General features: G+C 40.4%; 1 protein-coding gene across 1 annotated transcript in view; it reads right to left on the minus strand.

Annotated features, from left to right (window-relative positions):
• WDR70 (WD repeat domain 70) overlaps positions 1-18,935 on the minus strand; it is a 277,914-nt gene that overhangs the window by 4,248 nt on the left and 254,731 nt on the right. Inside the window, exons 14-17 of the mRNA XM_061393692.1 lie at positions 17,648-17,748; positions 15,863-15,942; positions 13,978-14,094; positions 11,771-11,933 (exon numbers count right to left, since the gene is read on the minus strand). Coding sequence (XP_061249676.1) covers positions 11,771-11,933; positions 13,978-14,094; positions 15,863-15,942; positions 17,648-17,748 — 461 coding nt within the window. The remainder of the gene's footprint in view (positions 1-11,770; positions 11,934-13,977; positions 14,095-15,862; positions 15,943-17,647; positions 17,749-18,935) is intronic.

Raw genomic sequence — 18,935 nt, forward strand, 5'->3', positions numbered from 1 at the left:
GCCATATTATATGTACACATCAAATCATGACACTGAGCTCTCATGTTCCACTAAGCATTCAATAGCCATGTTCCCCTTCCCCAAATTGCCAAAATCAAGGCATAAACCAGTGTTCAAATTTTCCCAGCAATGCTTGCTTACCATTTTTTCATTTTGCTGTCCAGGTAGATAGTAGCTGAGTATAAAACTGGGCTCTTTTCAACAAAAAACATTGGGAAAACTGTATATCCATATGCAATGAAACTGGACCCTTACCTTATACCATGTACAAAAATTAACTCAGCATCTATCAAAGACCTAAACCTAAGAGCAAAAATGATAAAGTCTTAAGAAGAAAACACAGGGGAAAGTTTTATGACATTGGATTTTGTCATGATTTTTTGATATGACACCAAAAACACAGGCAAGAGCAAAAATAGGTAAACTGGACTGCATCACAATTAAAAACTGTACATCAAAGGACAGTATCAACAGATTAAAATGAAGAGCTGCTGTGTAGTGGGCACAGAACTTAGTACTGCGAGATGAAACGAGTTCTGGGGACTGGTCGCACAACAGTATGAATGTATTTAATACCATCAAATAGTTAAGGTGGTCAATTTCATGTTATGTGTATTTTACCAAAATTAAAAAAAGAAAAGACTAGGCTCCTGAACTTGGCAATGAGGAAGAACAAATCCCCTTCCTGAGAAAAAAGGAGGCACCTTAGGAAAGCCTTAGCCTCCAACCCAAGGCCATGCCTGCAGCAGTGCTTCTTAAACCCTCTGTGGTGCAAGGCCAGACTCTGTTTTCTAATTTCTGATGCTTGCAGATAAATATTTCTAGAAAAAAATTAAAAGACTACCAAACACAGATCCAAATGTTTTATTAGATTCAATAAAAATCTCCAATTGCTATAAAATTTCCTAAGCTTATCTTGTCGGCACTGGCAGGTGGAGCACACTGGGAGGAGCGTGCGCTGGCCACCCCCTCCCTCCCTGTGCTTGGGAAAGAAAGGCTCTGAAGGCAGAGAATCTGTGTTCTTAACACAGACTGCTACACATGACGAGTTTACTCCAACTGCAGGAAAGTATTCTCACATCTAGAGAAGCTGGCCCTGTGTGGGCTCGGTGAAGGAAGTCTGAGGTTGCATTCTCACAGGGCCACCCTTTAAGGAGCAGTCTCTAATTCTCAGGAGAATGGGATGGGGAGGTGAAGGGAGATCTGGCCCATGGAAGCAAGTTTCCCTCGAGCCAATCCATCCCGCCCCGACAAAACCAACATTCTTACACACAGGCCAGCACCGTCCATAAGAGCTGTATGTTGTCTGCTGAAGAAAGACCAGGTTCTTCAAAACATATTACTAGACTTGGCGCAATGAGTGTATCTGTCCAGTCTAGAGAATGCCACGGTTTTATAGAAGCAAAATGAGAGAATTAGAGCTTTAAATCTTGCAGCTATTCTTTCTTGCCAGCGATTTTTATCTTTAAATTTATTTCTAGCAGCTTTTCTTTTGAGATTTTTTGGAAATACATACAAAGGGAAGACCAAAAAAAAAAAAAAATCAATTCAGGATAATTTAGGGCATTTAAAACAGACTTCTTTAGTCACTTTTCAAGACAATGAAGAACAGAAGTGATTAGGCAACTTCCAGCAGAGTCAGGAACATAACCAGGAGATTTCTTCCCTGGGGGTGGCCTAATTTGCCCTCGGCATAGAAAACATTTATAAAAATAAATCAAGAGTGTCAAGCAAGAGCAAAATGACACAAGCAAAAAGATAAAATGTTTTGAAAACACTTAAAAGCTGGTCCAGAAATTCCTACTTTTAAAACCAATAGGAAACCAACACATAAACAACAGAAAACCCTCTAAGCCCCTTCTAACCTTGTCACCCGTCACATAAAGTGGATTCTTTTCTGGACAGCTTGAAGAAATGGAAGTCATACACTGGTCTTAACACAGACTCTTTTGGGTGCTTCCATGAGGAAAAAGTAGAAAAACTATACCAAAGGGGCACTGAAGACATGGCAGCAACTAGGGAAATACACATATAAATAAACAATGTGCAAGAAAAATACTCTACTGCTTCAAGAAGGCATTTTATAACCACTCATTTCCCGTCTACTATTTAATCAGCTCCTCTAGAATTCTCAAGAGACAGGTCAACTCAAACTTACAGTCTCATAGCAGATTTACCTCAGGCGCCCCAAACAAAATCCTATAAAAGGACTGATCTGAAGAAAAAGGAAGTAAGGGGAACATTCCATTAAGCCCAAGCATCACATATACTCAATAGGTGAGGGGGGATGAGCTAATAAGCCTCACTAGGAAGTAGTGAAGTATCCAACTTTATCCAGACTCTTTGTTTCACTGGTTTACTGTCCACACGTACCCATTTTTCTAAGTGTTAACTGAAAATAAACTTAGAGAAGGCTGATGTGAAAATTTTATTTTCCAGTGTGATTAACTCATTTGGCAAATAGTAAACATTTTTCACTTGACTATATGTGTCATCTTGTTTATTAGAGTTACCAAGAAAAGGAGAGCAGATTAGACAGCAATATAGTTATTACCGCTAACAGTTAAATAAACTAATCAGAGGAGGGGTGATGGGTTTTTTGCTTTGATTTAGCTTCAGTAACATTCTGCACTTGCTAATAGTTAATATTTCATGAAGTAAATATAAAAGCTTAAGCAAATGCCTTTCTCAAATCTATAAATTCTGAATAGCTGAAACTTCTTGCTGATTAATGTTCCTCTTGGAACGTTTTTTAAACTGAATTCTCAAAGTTATTTGCACAGAGTGAGTCTTCTTCCAGCAATAGCGTGCATAGAACAATGACAGAAGCCCAGCAGAAGCTGAGTCCCACCTCATTTCCACTTTGAGAACGAGGAAGAACAAACCCCCTTCCTGGGATAAAAAGGAGGCACCTTAGAAAAACCTTAGCCTCCAACTTGGGGCCACACCTGAAGCAGTGCTTCTCAAAGCATCTTCAGTTTTTCCATCCAGAGGAATTTTGCGTAGAACAGTCAGTAATGAATAAAAATTCTCCCTGTAATCTTCCAAAAGGGCATTTTTTTGGATATAGTGTTTATGTAAGAGATTCAAAGTGCCCTTTCAAAGATTCAAAGGCTGTCTCTTCTGACTAAGCTCTAACCTAGGCTTTCTACACTCCTCCTCAAGTGCTCAGGCCACAGAGAAGTCTCAAAGTGTCTCTGGCTGCAATGGGAAGTTGACAGGTCAAATTCTTTTTAGTTATGGATATTCTCCTGATATGATTCAGTCAAAGAGCATAAAGCGAGCTCCAGAGTAATAGAACGAGTATGAGGGGAAATCATTTGTAATATTTAGTCATCAGTATGTGACTGTAAACCACAAGCTTTTTTGGCTCAAGGCCCATTGTTTATTATGAAGCAAAAACCTCAAAGCCAAAGTCAATTATAGCCATGACTTGACAATCTGACACACTTGTTAACCCTGTTAGAATGAATACGGTACAGATGAACCCTGACCCAGTCATCACAATTGCACAATTATGAAGATTAAATAAAGGCTTGACCAAAAGATTCCATTTGAAATGGTCCCTTCTTTTGGGTGAAGAGCTAAGCAAAGATAATTTTTATTATTTATTTATTAAAAATATTTATTTTATATTGGAGCATAGTTGATTAACAATGTTGTTTCAGGTATACAGTGAGGTAATTTAGTTACACATAAAAAACACTAGGGAAGCATAAGATGAGAGGAAACAAGAAAAAGAATGTTCTTTTTCAGAAAATGAAGACAGAATATTTTGGAAAATACCTAAACATATCTCAGACTCATTAAACAGGATACACTAACTCGTAAGGCTTGTATGAGAGTTCCAAGACTGGGTGAGTGGGAAAAGGGACATACGTGAAACCTGTGGAAACTGGGGGAAAAAATAGAGGACAAAACAAAAAGAATCTTCTAAAACCACTATCAGTAAGTGGGTAAACAAGTTAGAATGATTAAATCTTTGAAGAGCACACAGCCTGAGGCAGCCCAGGTAACTTCAATGTCCTCCCTAAGCTCACGTTTATAAAATGTATGAAACGGTGTGCCACAGATTCTATTTGAAAACATGCACGAAAGCTGGGCATTAGTGTAGCCTAATCTCTTACTTCATACACGGGGAAAGAGTCTCATGAAGGTTAAGTGAGCCTGGAGCAGGAACTAAACCCCAGGACTTCTGATTCCTAGCTAGCATTCTTCCACTAGCCATGCTGGCACACACGGTAATCTTTTCAGCTTCACTATTATTCAACTCTTCCAATAACTACTTCCAGTTGCTTTGTGATGAGAAGCAGTACGCTGTAGTACTCAAAAGTGGAAGTTTGGCTTTGGAGCCAGACCACCTGTGTTCAAATCCCAATTCGGCCTCTTGGTCAAGTTATATGTTTCCTCATATGCAAAATTGGAAAAATAATACCCCTTCCTCATAGGATTGTTGTGAGGATTAAAAGAATTATACATATATATATGAATTTTAAACATGACTCGCATGGTATAACAGCAGTGTCATTATTACCACATCCTTTATTCCCCAATTTATACTTTCAAAAGCTATATGTAGAATGTATCTGATAAAATAATTTACTATTAAATACAACACAGCAGCTTACTATTTAAAAAAAAAAAAACCCTGGGGGAAATGTTCTTCTATGTAAGTAACTTGTCTTCAGTATGAATTTCTAGAATCAAAATAATCTATTTCATACATTTGAAGTTTTAGAAGGTGAATAACTTGTGGTTTATTTTACATAATTACTTTTAAAAATTATTACCAGACTTTAGTGGGGAAAATAATCACCTGGAGAACTTCTTAAGATGCAGATTCCCAGCCCCATTCTCTCAGTCTAACTGAGTTGGGGTGAAGTCTAGAAATCTGCATTATTAACCTTCCCACTCCCACCCTCGACTCTGACACAGACAGTCCACAAAATCACTTTGAGAAACACTGGCCTTTACATAGGAATACACTGCTCAGTGATATCAGTCAGGCAACCATAACTCAGGGGAAAAAAAGTTATACTTCTCTCTATGGGTTTATGTCTCTTCCTGACACAAATCTTTACTCACTCAAAGACTGACCTCTTGAAATATTGCCTAGTAACTCAACATGACTTCAGTGGATCCTTTATAGATGGTAATGATATATTAATATATTTATTAATTGATATAAATTATATTAATATAAAATTAATATTACAATATAAAAATTAATGCTCACACACATATCCATGTATCCTGTATCAATTGAGACATGCACATTGAAAATTAAATTGACTGAACCAGCAATATTGGCAACTTAACTGGCAAGAAAAGCGATCATGGCTGACAGAGCTGTCAGGCTGTCAGGCTACTGGCCAGGGTTCAGACTCCCACACACAACTATCCGTGGGGATGTGCAAGCTAATAGCATTCTGGATCTTTATCCTGTCCCCTCCCTAGCCAGCTCCCCTCCCCTCCCTACAGCAACATCTTTTGACAAGAAACTGTAATTGAATCTGCCCATGTGTAGCTAAACCAGAGTCCTCTGTGATCCTGCTGTGTTTTAAAACTTTCAGGGCCATTAGACTGCGAGTGCCAGGAATGAAACTTCAGTACTCAAAAATAAAGGTAAAGGGTTCAAAGGCTCTTTGTTCTTATCACTGGAGAGAAAAGGTGAGTATATGTCATCTGCAAGCAGGCAGATTTGTGCAATATCTGTCAATAATTGTGTTTTTCTGGGATAATGCAAGACAGAGTAAATTTCCACTTCATCACTTCATCACTGACACAAATCAATTGCAGTGAAGAAGAACAATCAGACACACATTCTCACCTTTATGAAAAGATCCTTTTAAATATTAGCTTCCCTTCAAACACTCTGCTCTTTGGCAGTAAAATAGTACACTCTAGCAGGTGAGCACAGGAGAAACTGCACTGCAATACAGGCTAACAAATCACATGCCACAGACAGTTCCATGAATTTCATAAGCAATAAACGTAAAGTGACAAAACTGAATGGAAGGAAAGAGATGGGAGCAAAACGTAGCATTAGGAAGGTGTATATTGAGAGAGACCACAGACCTCTGAGGAGCTCATTAACTTAGGCATCAAGAGAAAGGGAAAGTGAAAGTCACTCAGTTGGGTCTGACTCTTTGTGACCCTGTGGACTACACATGTCCATGGAATTCTCCAGGCCAGAATACTGGAGTGGGAAGCCTTACTCTTTTCCAGGGGATCTTCCCAACCCAGGGATCAAACCCAGGTCTCCCGCATTGCAGGCAGATTCTTTACCAACTGAGCTACAAAGGAAGCCCTACAAGGGATTAAGAGAAATGAAGTCTAATTCTAGTTTCAATTGTAAATTGTTAGTCTCCTCACATGTAAGGTAAGGATATGACAGTATCTATTCAACCCATTTTGCAGAACTGCTATGAGACTAGCATATTATTCAATTGTAAATAATACTAAACCACCTATGACGCAGGAAAATGATACTGGGTTAGAGTAACCAATGAACAAAATCAATTTCTGCTTCAATTAACTCTATATAAGAAAGTTGAAAATGTGGATGAATTTTTTTTCCAGTTCAGTTCAGTTCAGTCGCTCAGTCATGTCCGACTCTTTGTGACCCCATGAATCGCAGCACGCCAGGCCTCCCTGTCCATTACTAACTCCCGGAGTTTACTCAAACTCATGTCCATCAAGTCAGTGATGCCATCCAGCCATCTCATCCTCTGTCGTCCCCTTTTCCTCCTGCCTCCAATCCCTCCCAGCATCAGAGTCTTTTCCAATGAGTCAACTCTTCGCATGAAGTGGCCAAAGTACTGGAGTTTCAGCTTTAGCATCATTCCTTCCAAAGAACACCCAGGGCTGATTCCTTTAGAATGGACTGGTTGGATCTCCTTGCAGTCAGTCCAAGGGACTCTCAGGAGGCTTCTCCAACACCACAGTTCAAAACATCAATTCTTCGGCACTCAGCCTTCTTTACAGTCCAACTCTCATATATATACATGACCACTGGAAAAACCATAGCCTTGACTAGACAGACCTTTGTTGGCAAAGTAATGTCTCTGCTTTTGAATATGCTACCTAGGTTGGTCATAACTTTCCTTCCAAGGAGTAAGCATCTTTTAATTTCATGGCTGCAGTCACCATCTGCAGTGATTTTGGAGCCCAGAAAAATAAAGTCTGACACTGTTTCCACTGTTTCCCCATCTATTTGCCATGAAGTGATGGGACCGGATGCCATGATCTTCATTTTCTGAATGTTGAGCTTTAGGCCAACTTTTTCACTCTCTTCTTTCACTTTCATCAGGAGGCTTTTTAGTTCCTCTTCACTTTCTGCCATAAGGGTGATGTCATCTGCATATCTGAGGTTATTGATAGTTCTCCCAGCAATCTTGATTCCAGCTTGTGCTTCTTCCAGCCCAGCGTTTCTCATGATGTACTCTGCATAGAAGTTAAATAAGCAGGTTGACAATGTACAGTCTTGATGTACTCCTTTTCCTATTTGGAACCAGTCTGTTGTTCCATGTCCAGTTCTAACTGTTGCTTCCTGACCTGCATATAGGTTTCTCAAGAGGCAGGTCAGGTGGTCTGATATTCCCATCTCTTTCAGAATTTTCCACAGTTTATTGTGATCCACACAGTCAAAGGCTTTGGCATAGTCAATAAAGCAGAAATAGATGTTTTCCTGGAACTCTCTTGCTTTTTCCATGATCCTGCGGATGTTGGCAATTTGATTTCTGGTTCTCCTGCCTTTTCTAAAACCAGCTTGAACATCTGGAAGTTCATGGTTCACATATTGCTGAAGCCTGGCTTGGAGAATTTTGAGCATTACTTTACTAGCGTGTGAGATGAGTGCAATTGTGCAGTAGTTTGAGCATTCTTTGGCATTGCCTTTCTTTGGGATTAGAATGAAAACGGACCTTTTCCAGTCCTGTGGCCACTGCTGAGTTTTCCAAATTTGTTGGCATATTGAGTGCTGCACTTTCACAGCATCATCTTTCAGGATTTGAAATAGCTCAACTGGAATTCCATCACCTCCACTAGCTTTGTTCATAGTGATGCTTTCTAGGGCCCACTTGACTTCACATTCCAGGATGTCTGGGTCTAGGTGAGCGATCATACCATCGTGATTATCTGGGGCATGAAGATCTTTTTTGTACAGTTCTTCTGTGTATTCTTGCCACCTCTTCTTAATATCATCTGCTTCTGTTAGGTCCATACCATTTCTGTCTTTTATCGAGCCTATCTTTGCATGAAATGTTCCCTTGGTATCTCTAATTTTCTTGAAGAGATCTCTAGTCATCCCCATTCTGTTGTTTTCCTCTTTTTCTTTGCATTGATCGCTGAAGAAGGCTTTCTTATCTCTTCTTGCTATTCTTTGGAACTCTGCATTCAAATGGGTATATCTTTCCTTTTCTCCTCTGCTTTTCACTTCTCTTCTTTTCACAGCTATTTGTAAGGCCTCCCCAGACAGCCATTTTGCTTTTTTGCATTTCTTTTCCACGGGGATGGTCTTGATCCCTATCTCCTGTACAATGTCACAAACCTCAGTCCATAGTTCATCAGGTACTCTATCAGATCTAGTCCCTTAAATCTATTTCTCACTTCCACTGTATAATCATAAGGGATTTGATTGAGGTCATACCTGAATGGTCTAGTGGTTTTCCCCACTTTCTTCAATTTAAGTCTGAATCTGGCAATAAGGAGGTCATGATCTGAGCCACAGTCAGCTCCAGGTCTTGTTTTTGCTGACTGTATAGAGCTTCTCCATCTTTGGCTGCAAAGAATATAATCAATCTGATTTCGGTGTTGACCATCTGGTGATATCCATGTGTAGAGTCTTCTCTTGTGTTGTTGGAAGAGGGTGTTTTTTTCCAAGAAAATATTAATTACCAAGCAGCCTCAGAAAAGTCAGAAAATCCAAAGAGTCTACTTCCCATGAGGGGATAGACAACCAAGAGAAAGATTAAGGAATTACTACTCACTCTCTCCTCTACAAAAGCACCTGACTTCAACAGTTTCACCATCTCTCCGATTTTTACAAATAGATTTCATGGTACACAAGGCAGTTCAAGAGTATACACAGAAAAGGAAAGCACATGAAGTTTTTAGGAAGGCAGCCTAACACCTGACAAAGAACAAACCACAAGCATGTGAGGGTCATATCACAGATGCTAGGATGATCCACTATTAGGAATTTTGTAATATGATGAATCATATTCATTGATCAAAGTAGAAGTACACAGGGAACTCCCTGGTAGTCCTGTGGTTAGGATTCTGAGCTTCCACTGCAGAGGTCAAGGGTTCCATCTCTGGTCCCCTGGTTGGGGAACTAAGATCCCATAAACCACACAGTGTGGCCAGAAAAACCTCCCACCAAAACAAAAACACAACAAGTAGAAATTCATAGAGACATGACAAAGGAAGTCAATAAAACTCAGCATCTATTTCAGAGCAACATGCCTCTTGTCTCCACGCCGTGTTTTCTTCGCCTAGGATGCTCTTCCCTTGGATCCCTGCATGGTTCATTCCCTCATTCCACTCAAGTCCACGACCACTTTAGCAGAGGTTCTATCCTGATTGTTGTATCTGAAAATAGTGCCCCTCTCTCTCCCCGATTACTCTATGCCCCTTTATCCCTATTTTATCTTTCTTCATTGCACTTGCTACCATCTAACATTTATGGATTTATTTATTGTCTGTCTCTGTCTACCAGAATATAAGCTCCATAAACCACAACTTAAAACAATATCTGACACATTGTAGGTGTTCCATAAATCTTTGTTGAATCTTCTCTAACATCTTGCATGTGGGTGTTTTCAAAAGTTGTCATGCTTTATGGAGAGATACCATTAATTGAACAATATGAAATTGCCAATGTTGACTTTTTTTCATCTACAAAAAGGGCAATTACACAAGCTTTAAGAAAAGGATGTGCACTATTGGTTTTATTATTTAATACTGTTCTGGAAGTACTAGTCAGTACAATTAGATAAGATAAAGAAATAGCAGGTACAAATGTTGGAAATTATTTGTGTGTGATATAATTTTTCAGGGGCTTCCCAGGTGACTCAATAGTAAAGAATCCGCCTGCCAATGCAGGAGACCTGGGTTTGATCCCTGGGTTGGGAAGATCCCCTGGAGAAGGAAACGGCAACCCAATCCAATATTCTTGCCTGGGAAATCCCATGGACAGAGGAGCCTGGTGGGCTACAATCCATGGGGGTCGCCAACAAGTCAGCATGACTTAGCGACTAAACAACTACAACAACAAACCCCTCTAAATCTGACCACATTTAATAAAGTTTTTTACTTGGGGGGAAAATATCATAAACCAAGTAAAAATAAAGACAACTGACTAGTAGAAATACTTGCAATACATGACACACAAAGGGTTAAGCTCCTTAATATAAAGACAAATAGACAAAAGGGCAAAAGACATAAACAGAAAGTTCACAGGAAAAGAAAAAAGAAGATTTTAACATATGCATGCGTGCTAAGTCACTTCAGCTATGTCCAACTCTTTGTCCAACCTACAGGCTGTAGACCACCAAGCTCGGTCCATGGGATTCTCCAGGCAAGAAACTGGAGTGGGTTGCCATGCCCTCCTCCAGGGGATCTTCCCAACCCAGGGATCAAGCCCACAACTTTTACATCTTCTGGACTAGCCAGGTGGGTTCTTTACCACTAGCACCACCTGGGAAGCTCATGTTGCTAATACCAATCATTAATCAGCAAATGACATTTTTTCAATATTTGTGGAGACACTGCAACAATCTACTCTGTGTACAAATGTATGTACATCTGTTTGGAGCAGTTCACTATCAAAATGTTACTTAACTATGTTTGGCAAATTTTAAACTATGGCTCTGTTTACTCTTCCTTTCCTCAGATAATTTTTGGTATGCTTCTAAACAAATTTTTGAAGCATAAAAAATCCCTAATGGTAATAGACAATAACGATTCCATTAGAAACAGAAGTGTCAACAGAGGCATAATCCATAAACCCACAAGCATATCTGAATGCCAAGGATGTGTTGACACATATTAGTTTATAGCACACAGATCTGATACAAATGAAGGCTAAATGCAAACTATTTAGCTGGCCAGCCTTGATATGACCCTCTTAGCTGTTGTGATATTATCCAACTAACCGTTCAGAGACGTTCCATCTGTGTTGTCTGGTTACTCATACATGTTGTGAACATCCACCACTGATGTCATACAGTAAAGTCTGCTCTGCTACAACACATGCAGTAGAGGATATGATGCTCCCCACCAGGGGCCCTCAAATCGCCCAGGCTCCTCTGTCCATGGGACTTCCCAGGCAAGAATACTGGAGTGGGGTGCCATTTCCTCCTCCAGGAGATCATCCCCACCAGGGATCAAACCCACGTCTCCTACAGTGGCAGGTGGATTCTATACCATTGAGCCACCAGGGAACCCCCACAATGGGTTTGTGTGAGTGCTCAGTCATGTCTGACTCTTGTGACCTCATAGACTGCAGCCTGCTAGGCTCCTCTGTCCAAGGAATTTTCCAGGCAAGAATACTGGTATAACTCTGATGGAAGTGGCCTAGTTTAGAAACTTAGAAGTTTAGAGTCCTCAGATATAAACAAATGCGTATGTTTCTGGACCTTTAGTACCTGGCCTATTTCTCATGCTTAAGAATAAAAAAGAAAGGGAGAAGTTAGAACCCCAAAGCTATGTTCTACCCAATTTGTTAACATAAGAAATGTTCTATTTTAAAAGGCTGGTTCCTTACTTGGAGTATGCTGGAGAAACCCAGTACGGGTTGTCCTCGGCCGCCTTGGCATGCCGCAAAATGGCTTCCCGGGGATTGCTGTCGTCGGTTTTGTCCAAAGCGATGTTCTTCACAATGTATGAAGACAGAGTGCCTCCATGGGTTCCAACCCGGCCACCACGACCTGTTCCAAAGGGAAAAAAACAAATCAGGAACAGAGTGAGCATACAGTCTGGGCTTATCTGACAAGGCTGAAAATCCTTCACTGCTGGCTGCCCAGGCTACAGGTTCAGTGAATGACAGGGTAGGGTCAGGGGTTCAGATTGACCTGATTTTTGTCATTCCGCAAAGAATCAAGGTTTTAAGCATTCTGGGGCTTCTATAGCCTTTAGTTTGAAGCACACTTAAGAGTACTTGAGTATTGTCCTTTCTGCTTTCATTTAAGGTAATCACAACCAAAGTGGAACATCACCAAAGCTCAACTTCCCCATAGTATTTTAAAATATTGACATGTTTTTATTATGCTTTAGTTGCCAGTTTACACAATGACAGCAATGTAGGAAGAAATATAAATAGTTTGCCATGTATATGCCTTAAAAAATTCTTCAGGCATGAATACATGAAATTCAATTAATAAAAATAACCAATCATCATTAGATGCTATTTTAGTTTTAAACAAGAATATCTTAGGGCTTGCCATCTTCCAAGGACCTTGTAGGAAAGAAAACAAGGTGAATAGACTGATTGACTTATTTTAATAAGTCAATAATAGAATAATAGACTTATTTTACTATATGTAATGGCTCTCGACAGGAAGCTTCACCTGTTCAGGAATTTGTTCCCCACTGAATCCTCAACTGCTAGCCTGGTTCCCAGTACTCAAAAGACATATGACTTCTCAAGCAGGTTAAAGAGAAAAAAAAAAAGACAAAACACCACATGAAAAGTCAAGTAGCACTAAAAGATTAATTTTATTAGGCAGGAAATGATTGCCAGAGAATTTGTATGGCTAGCAACTATTATATTAGTAGCACTTAGAAGAAAAGAGCTCTTCAAGCTGATGTGGGAAGGGAATCTATAGGAAGAAATACATCCAGTTTGGGAGAAGTCAGAAGACAGAGAAGGTTATTTTCAGTGAACTGAATAGTTTAAATACAAAAGTATAGAAAGAGGTAAGTTCAATGGGCATTTGGGGGCAGGGATGAACCAACAGTCATATCAGAAGATTAGAGTAGGAGAGAGGTGAGGTGTAGAGCTCAAACACGGCTGAGAGTCAGACTGCAGAGAACTCTGAATCTCTGTGCATGCAACTGGACAGTGCACAGCTTCTGAAGATGTGGGGGCAGCAGCAATATGAAAACTACAGGAATTGGGAATAAAAGCTGTAAGATGAATGAAGGGAGTAGTGAGGAGAGAGCGTTGAGAGAGTACCTAGTTACAAGAGCTTTTTAATAATCCAGGCAAGAATATTATACAGGAACTCTGATTAGAGGACGATGGCAGAGAAAATGGGGAAAAAACTGAGACTGGTATATGAGATTTTTTTCAATGCTAAAGGGGCAGGCCAAAGAGATAGAGGTCCAGAAGTCAGGTTCAGATGAATTAACAAGTCATAAATGATATAAGCTTGTGAACCTAGAATAAATGGAGACTGTGCAGCTGATAACAGAGAAAGGGATTCTAGCAAAGGCGCGGCTGTATGATGGCTGATTCTGCCTTGCTTTCTTCTGGCCTTACTTTCTTAGAAACTCTAAGGATTTTTATTCATCTTCTAGGGAAATGGGTAGCTCTATTTTAATAACGCAGAACTAAATGATGGCCCCTTTCTGACTTTTGTGAACTCTAATCCAGCCTAAATTTCGGCCAAAGTATTCAATGTTGAATTTTAAGCCAGTATGGTGAGCAGTGATTTAAACACTGAGTTCCAAGGAGCCCCAGAGCTCCAGTGAGGTCCCCTAAAGGACTTGGAGACCAAGAAGAAATGGCTCTAGGCTTCCTCTCTGCTTCAGCACAGCAGCTCCATTTCCATCAGTTTTATGCACTGGGCTTCTGCATCAGTTCTTTAAGCAAAAAGTTCTGAGGCTAGAAGAAGGTGTTTGAAAAATCCTATTTAGTAAAAATCTCTGAAGACGGGTATCCAGGCCCAAAAGATCTTCCAAGTTCTGTCCTGATTACCCTACCCTGGCCCTCAATGACCCCCTCTGCAGGTCACTAGCTAGATCAGTCACCTGGGCCTGCGACAGGAGGCTCGGGTTTGTGAGACTTCAGGGGATCCAGTCTGTCCTTCTCCAGCTGTTTCCTTGTACTCCGTTGGCGAGGTTCGCGGAACATAGGCAAGGCATGAGCTAGGAGAAGTCACAGTTGAAAAATTTCATTATGATAATAACCCTTCCATCCAAAAACATAGCTAGAGCATGACTAAATGTAGATGAAATGGAAGTCATAATGACGGCCTTCATCTAATAATAAAAGACAGTCTTACTGCAACCAATTAGCCAATTTCGTTTGAGACCAGACACGTTGTTCACCTCTCCTGGCAACTAATGGCGCTCAGGAAATACTGTCAAATACCGTCACGGAAACACTGATGAGGCTCCCCATGAACCAGACTGTGGGCAGCAGTTAAACTTAACATCTGTGGTTTTGACAAGAAACACTTAATGGGACTGCCGCTTACTTTTTTTCTTACAGGACCCAAATGTGAATAATGCCAACAGCTAGCTGTCAGCCTCGGTGTCCTCAGAGGCCTCATAAACACTGGAATCACTTCACACATTTCTGAAATGTGTGAACCTCTCAGGAATGGTTGACAACACTGAGCAACCAGAAGGGAGGGAAACTTATCCCACAGAAACTGGGATAGAGGCACAGAGGTGACTGAATCTCCTGATGTGGTGACTTAACAGGGACTTATTCCTTTTTCAATGTGGTCAACAAAAGAATAAAAATCAGAGAGTAACATCTGTCCAATTGCTCTTGGTTGTTCACTCAATGTCAGAATTAAGTTTCAGAATATAAAAGAAAATACAAATTTATAAGGGAAACTGTCATATTCTGGTGGAGAGGGGGAAGACTACTGGGGAAAGAATTAAGTATCTATTTATGACCACAAAAAGTACCAGAATAATGTCTTTGAATGTTTAGGTGCAAATTAAAACTTCTTTAAAAGAGAAAAGTGGGGGAGAATTAAAAGGATAATAAGGGTTTAAAGGAAATTTATGATGTGAATGACAGAAATGGCTGTAACACCTGAAAACCACTTCTAGTGCCTGCCATCCTCAATGCACACCGCCAGCTGGGCCAGGACCATGTCACTCACCAGTAACATGCCTGCCTTGAGTTAGGGGAGCTGAGAAACACAGCCACCCATCACTCTGCTGGGCAACATGACACAATAGTATTTTTAGGAGAGGGAAAAATAGCTTTTCACTTCAAACGACTGCAGGAATTTAAGTAGGCCACGTGTAATTACATGAGCTAGTCTGCTTCTGACACTGACTTTAACACTTCTACTCTTGCAAAAAAATGCCATGGGATCTTTTTACTCATCACCAGCTCCAAGGGACTTGGTTTTATATAAGACCCACCCCCAGGGAGAAAACCCAGCAGTGCAGCGCCCCCTGGGCTTGAGACTGAGCCACTGAGCAAGTCCACGGGACACCTGCTAATGGCAATTGCTACTGCATCTGAGATCTTTCTAGCCGCTACCCTTGGCAGGTCTGAGACTGTGACTCTGGGAAACGAAAATCTATCAGATTAACAAAGTTGTGTGACAAAGCTGAGACGCTGCTCTGTCCTGATAAGATTTCTGATTGTACCTCAGGTAGTTCATTTTATATCTGAAGGTCTCTGGATCAATCTGTCACAGGGTCACAGAATTTAGGCTCTTCCTTTTGGGGTTGAAAGTTACATGAAGTAACCCTGTCTCTGGGATGAGTCACAGAAGATGAAGGAGTTTGCGATTACATGACTCCCATCCTAAACACATGAATAGGGTATTTTTTAATATATGCCTGAACTTGGAGGGCTTTTTCTGTCTCTAAAGCCATGAGATCAACAGCACACTAGAACAGAAGACAGATGCATGACAGAGAGACCATGCTAACAACTTACGGGTGATGATGTAGTCCTGGGTTAGAGTCTCTGCTTGCTTCGCCTTCCGCTGGGTTTTAACTACACATAATTTCGCTCCCCTGAGAGGAGTTAAAGCAAATTATTTCCTTTATTTGGTCTTAGAAACAGAAAGTCGATGTCAAAAGCATTAGACACTTTTCAGGAACACACTCTGTACACACCAACTCACCAAGTCCTTGGCTTTCTAAGGACTGGCCACAGATGGAGCCCTTGGTGATAAGAGATTAAACATATGGGAAGGCAAGTCTGTGCATCAGTGGTTACTACTGTGTGAGAGGGTTAGAAAGGTAACCGGAAAACAAAAGGCTAGTTTAAAAATCTATAGAAATAACCTAAAATTAAGATCTTAAAGAGATATTAACATTAATCAACCTTTTCACCCTAAAGGTCACAGGGTTCAAATTTTAGTTTATGGCTCAGATGAAAGCAACCTGGGTGGTCTACAGCCCAAGTGGCATTTGTCCACATCTCAAATACAAGAGTACAAGTGTCTGGTCATTCAAGTTTATGGCTTGGCAGGTCTACAGCCCAAGTGGCATTTGTCCACATCTCAAATACAAGAGTACAAGTGTCTGGATCCAAGTCAGCTTGGCAGGACTGCCAAGGGGCTACAGCCCAAGAACGTGTGGGATTAACCAAAAGTGTGCTTAGAATGTTTCACTCTCCTTAGCAATAATGAGTATCCCTTTCAGGAGAGACAAATACAAATAAGTAAATTTTTAAAAAGAGTCCAAAGATAGTGCCTTCTAAAGGGTGCTATCAAATGGGGCTCATCATTTTCTCAAGTAAAATGGCCCCCTTCCTTTCATCCTACTTACATTAGTATTTTAAATTTCTTTATTAAATAACAAAAAAATCCTATTTGTTCTTAAAGACCACAATATATAATTTTATTTTATAGGGCAAAGATTCCAATTTCAGAAAATTCTGAAGGAAATAGGACTGTCTGCTTCTATTCAGAGCCAAACTATAGTCAATAAATATTCACTAATAGAGGACAGGCTTCCTTTCCCCCCAGAAGACTGTGGGACCTCACAACAGGTTTATGGGGGACCCCAGTAAATTTAGCATGTGGAATTTTGTAATAGATATTCTAAAGAAACAGCTAATCACTTACTGTATCTTAATAGAGAGAAACAGAGCATCTCTTTTGGATGGTGACACGTTTACCTTTGTGCCCGAGGAAAAGAGAAATAACTGAGGGACTGAGTGAGCCTCCAGTGAGTTTTTTAGGTCCTTGAAACACACTGGTATGCTTAAATTTGACAATTGGGCAGATGTGGGGTAGAAGGGGAAACTGTCTGTGCTGTCCTCTGCTGGCAGAGAACAACTCCACCAAACATCCAAATGGTACCTGAGAAAAGCCCAAACAGAAAGGGAACAAAACAGACAAGCCAGTTCCATTTCCTGTGAGTGGTTCGTTCCCTGCTCTGTTAATCCCTTACATGCATCACTACTAATGCCACTGTCCAGGGTGGTATGCAGAGTGGGCAGGCCTTCCCCCCCTCTTTGCACTCAACATTTCAGCTAAAGAACTGCAAATCCCCAGGAAACTTTCACTTTGAATTCTGTATGGATCAAGGAGCTATCTAAATCCTCTTTAAAGCACAATATGAGGAGTTTGAGGCTTTGCTCTGGGCCAGCTGCATTTTCTAAAAGGGTGGATCCCCATCAAAGAAGGAAATAAATAAAAGCAGGGGTGAAAAAAAAGCCCTCCCCCCAGTTGTTGTCATCCATCTCAAACAGGCAACACTTATGAAATACCTCTGACTCTTGTTGGGGTCATAGTAGACTTTAGCCAACCCGTTTCCAGTCCCCACCATGATCTGGTTCAGCTTTGGGTGCCACAGGCAGCGGACAACACTCTAAAAAGGAAAAGACATGGGAATCATCTAAATGGGGCACAAATAAAAGGGAAAGAAAACTCTGCTGGTACTTGGATGGCTAGTTTACTAAACTGAATGTCACCCTGATGATGACTTGTAGCTTTTAGGGCATTTTCTTCCAAACCACTGAGTTCTGTTCTATCACATATTATCTCTGTGACACTCTATAAAAATATAAAAGATACCCCCTTCCTGCCTTGTCTCCTCTCCTGTTCTGATAGCATCAAAACCACGAAGCTGGGCCTTCCCAGCTCTGCTGTCATGTGAGGCTGGCATCTTGGAATGCTGAACCCACATAACTTGGTTCATTTTACCAATGAAGCAGATTTAGATCTCAGCGATTCATGCTTTTATGCACACAGTATGCCCCTCTGGACAGCATATTGAGGCCAGGTGGTTACTATTTTTAGTTTAACAAAGATCCAAATCTCATAAAGCTTTCTCAGGAACAACACACATTTGTGAACTATGAATAATATCTCCCTATCTATGAGATTAACCAGCAGGACAATAGCAGAAGTAAAACAGAGATACGGAATATAAAGATGTGATGTTAACCTGAACAAAAAGCAGGTTAGGAGAAGGTTCACTGGAAGAAGCTATGATCCTGTGAATCATTACTGGTGAGGAAAATAAGTGCTGTTTTGGGGTCAGAAAGAACTGCAAGTTCCCAGTGAGAACTACAACCTGTTTTTAATTTTTGCTGAAATAAGAGGGCAGAGGTGGAAGAGATGGCAGGGATAGAATTAAGGTGGGGGAAGGAGGCTAAGGTTGGTAGGCAGAAATACCATATGTTGGGTTCTGCAGATGTCACTCTCACTCTGATAGAACAAGAAATGAGTGGAAACATTAATTCAGTGATTATTAGGAATCTCTCATGTGCCAAGCAACGTACAAGGACTAATAGGAAAGGGTACAATTAGATATTGCCATCTTATGTTCTAATATTAAAATGTAAATCATGGAATTTCTGTCTTCTAAATCTACCTTGGGCTGAATTTTTTTTTGGAGGGGAGGCTACTTCTCCCCAACCATCTAGTTCTTTTGTTAAGATAGAATATCTGGTAATTTCTGCAATCCTTTTTTTTTTTTTTTTGCTTTTTAATTTAAATTTATTTATTTTAATTAGAGGCTAATTATTTTACAATATCGTATTGGTTTTGCCA

Source organism: Bos javanicus, chromosome 20 (assembly GCF_032452875.1).
Source record: "Bos javanicus breed banteng chromosome 20, ARS-OSU_banteng_1.0, whole genome shotgun sequence".
NCBI classification, from domain to species: Eukaryota; Metazoa; Chordata; class Mammalia; order Artiodactyla; family Bovidae; genus Bos; species Bos javanicus.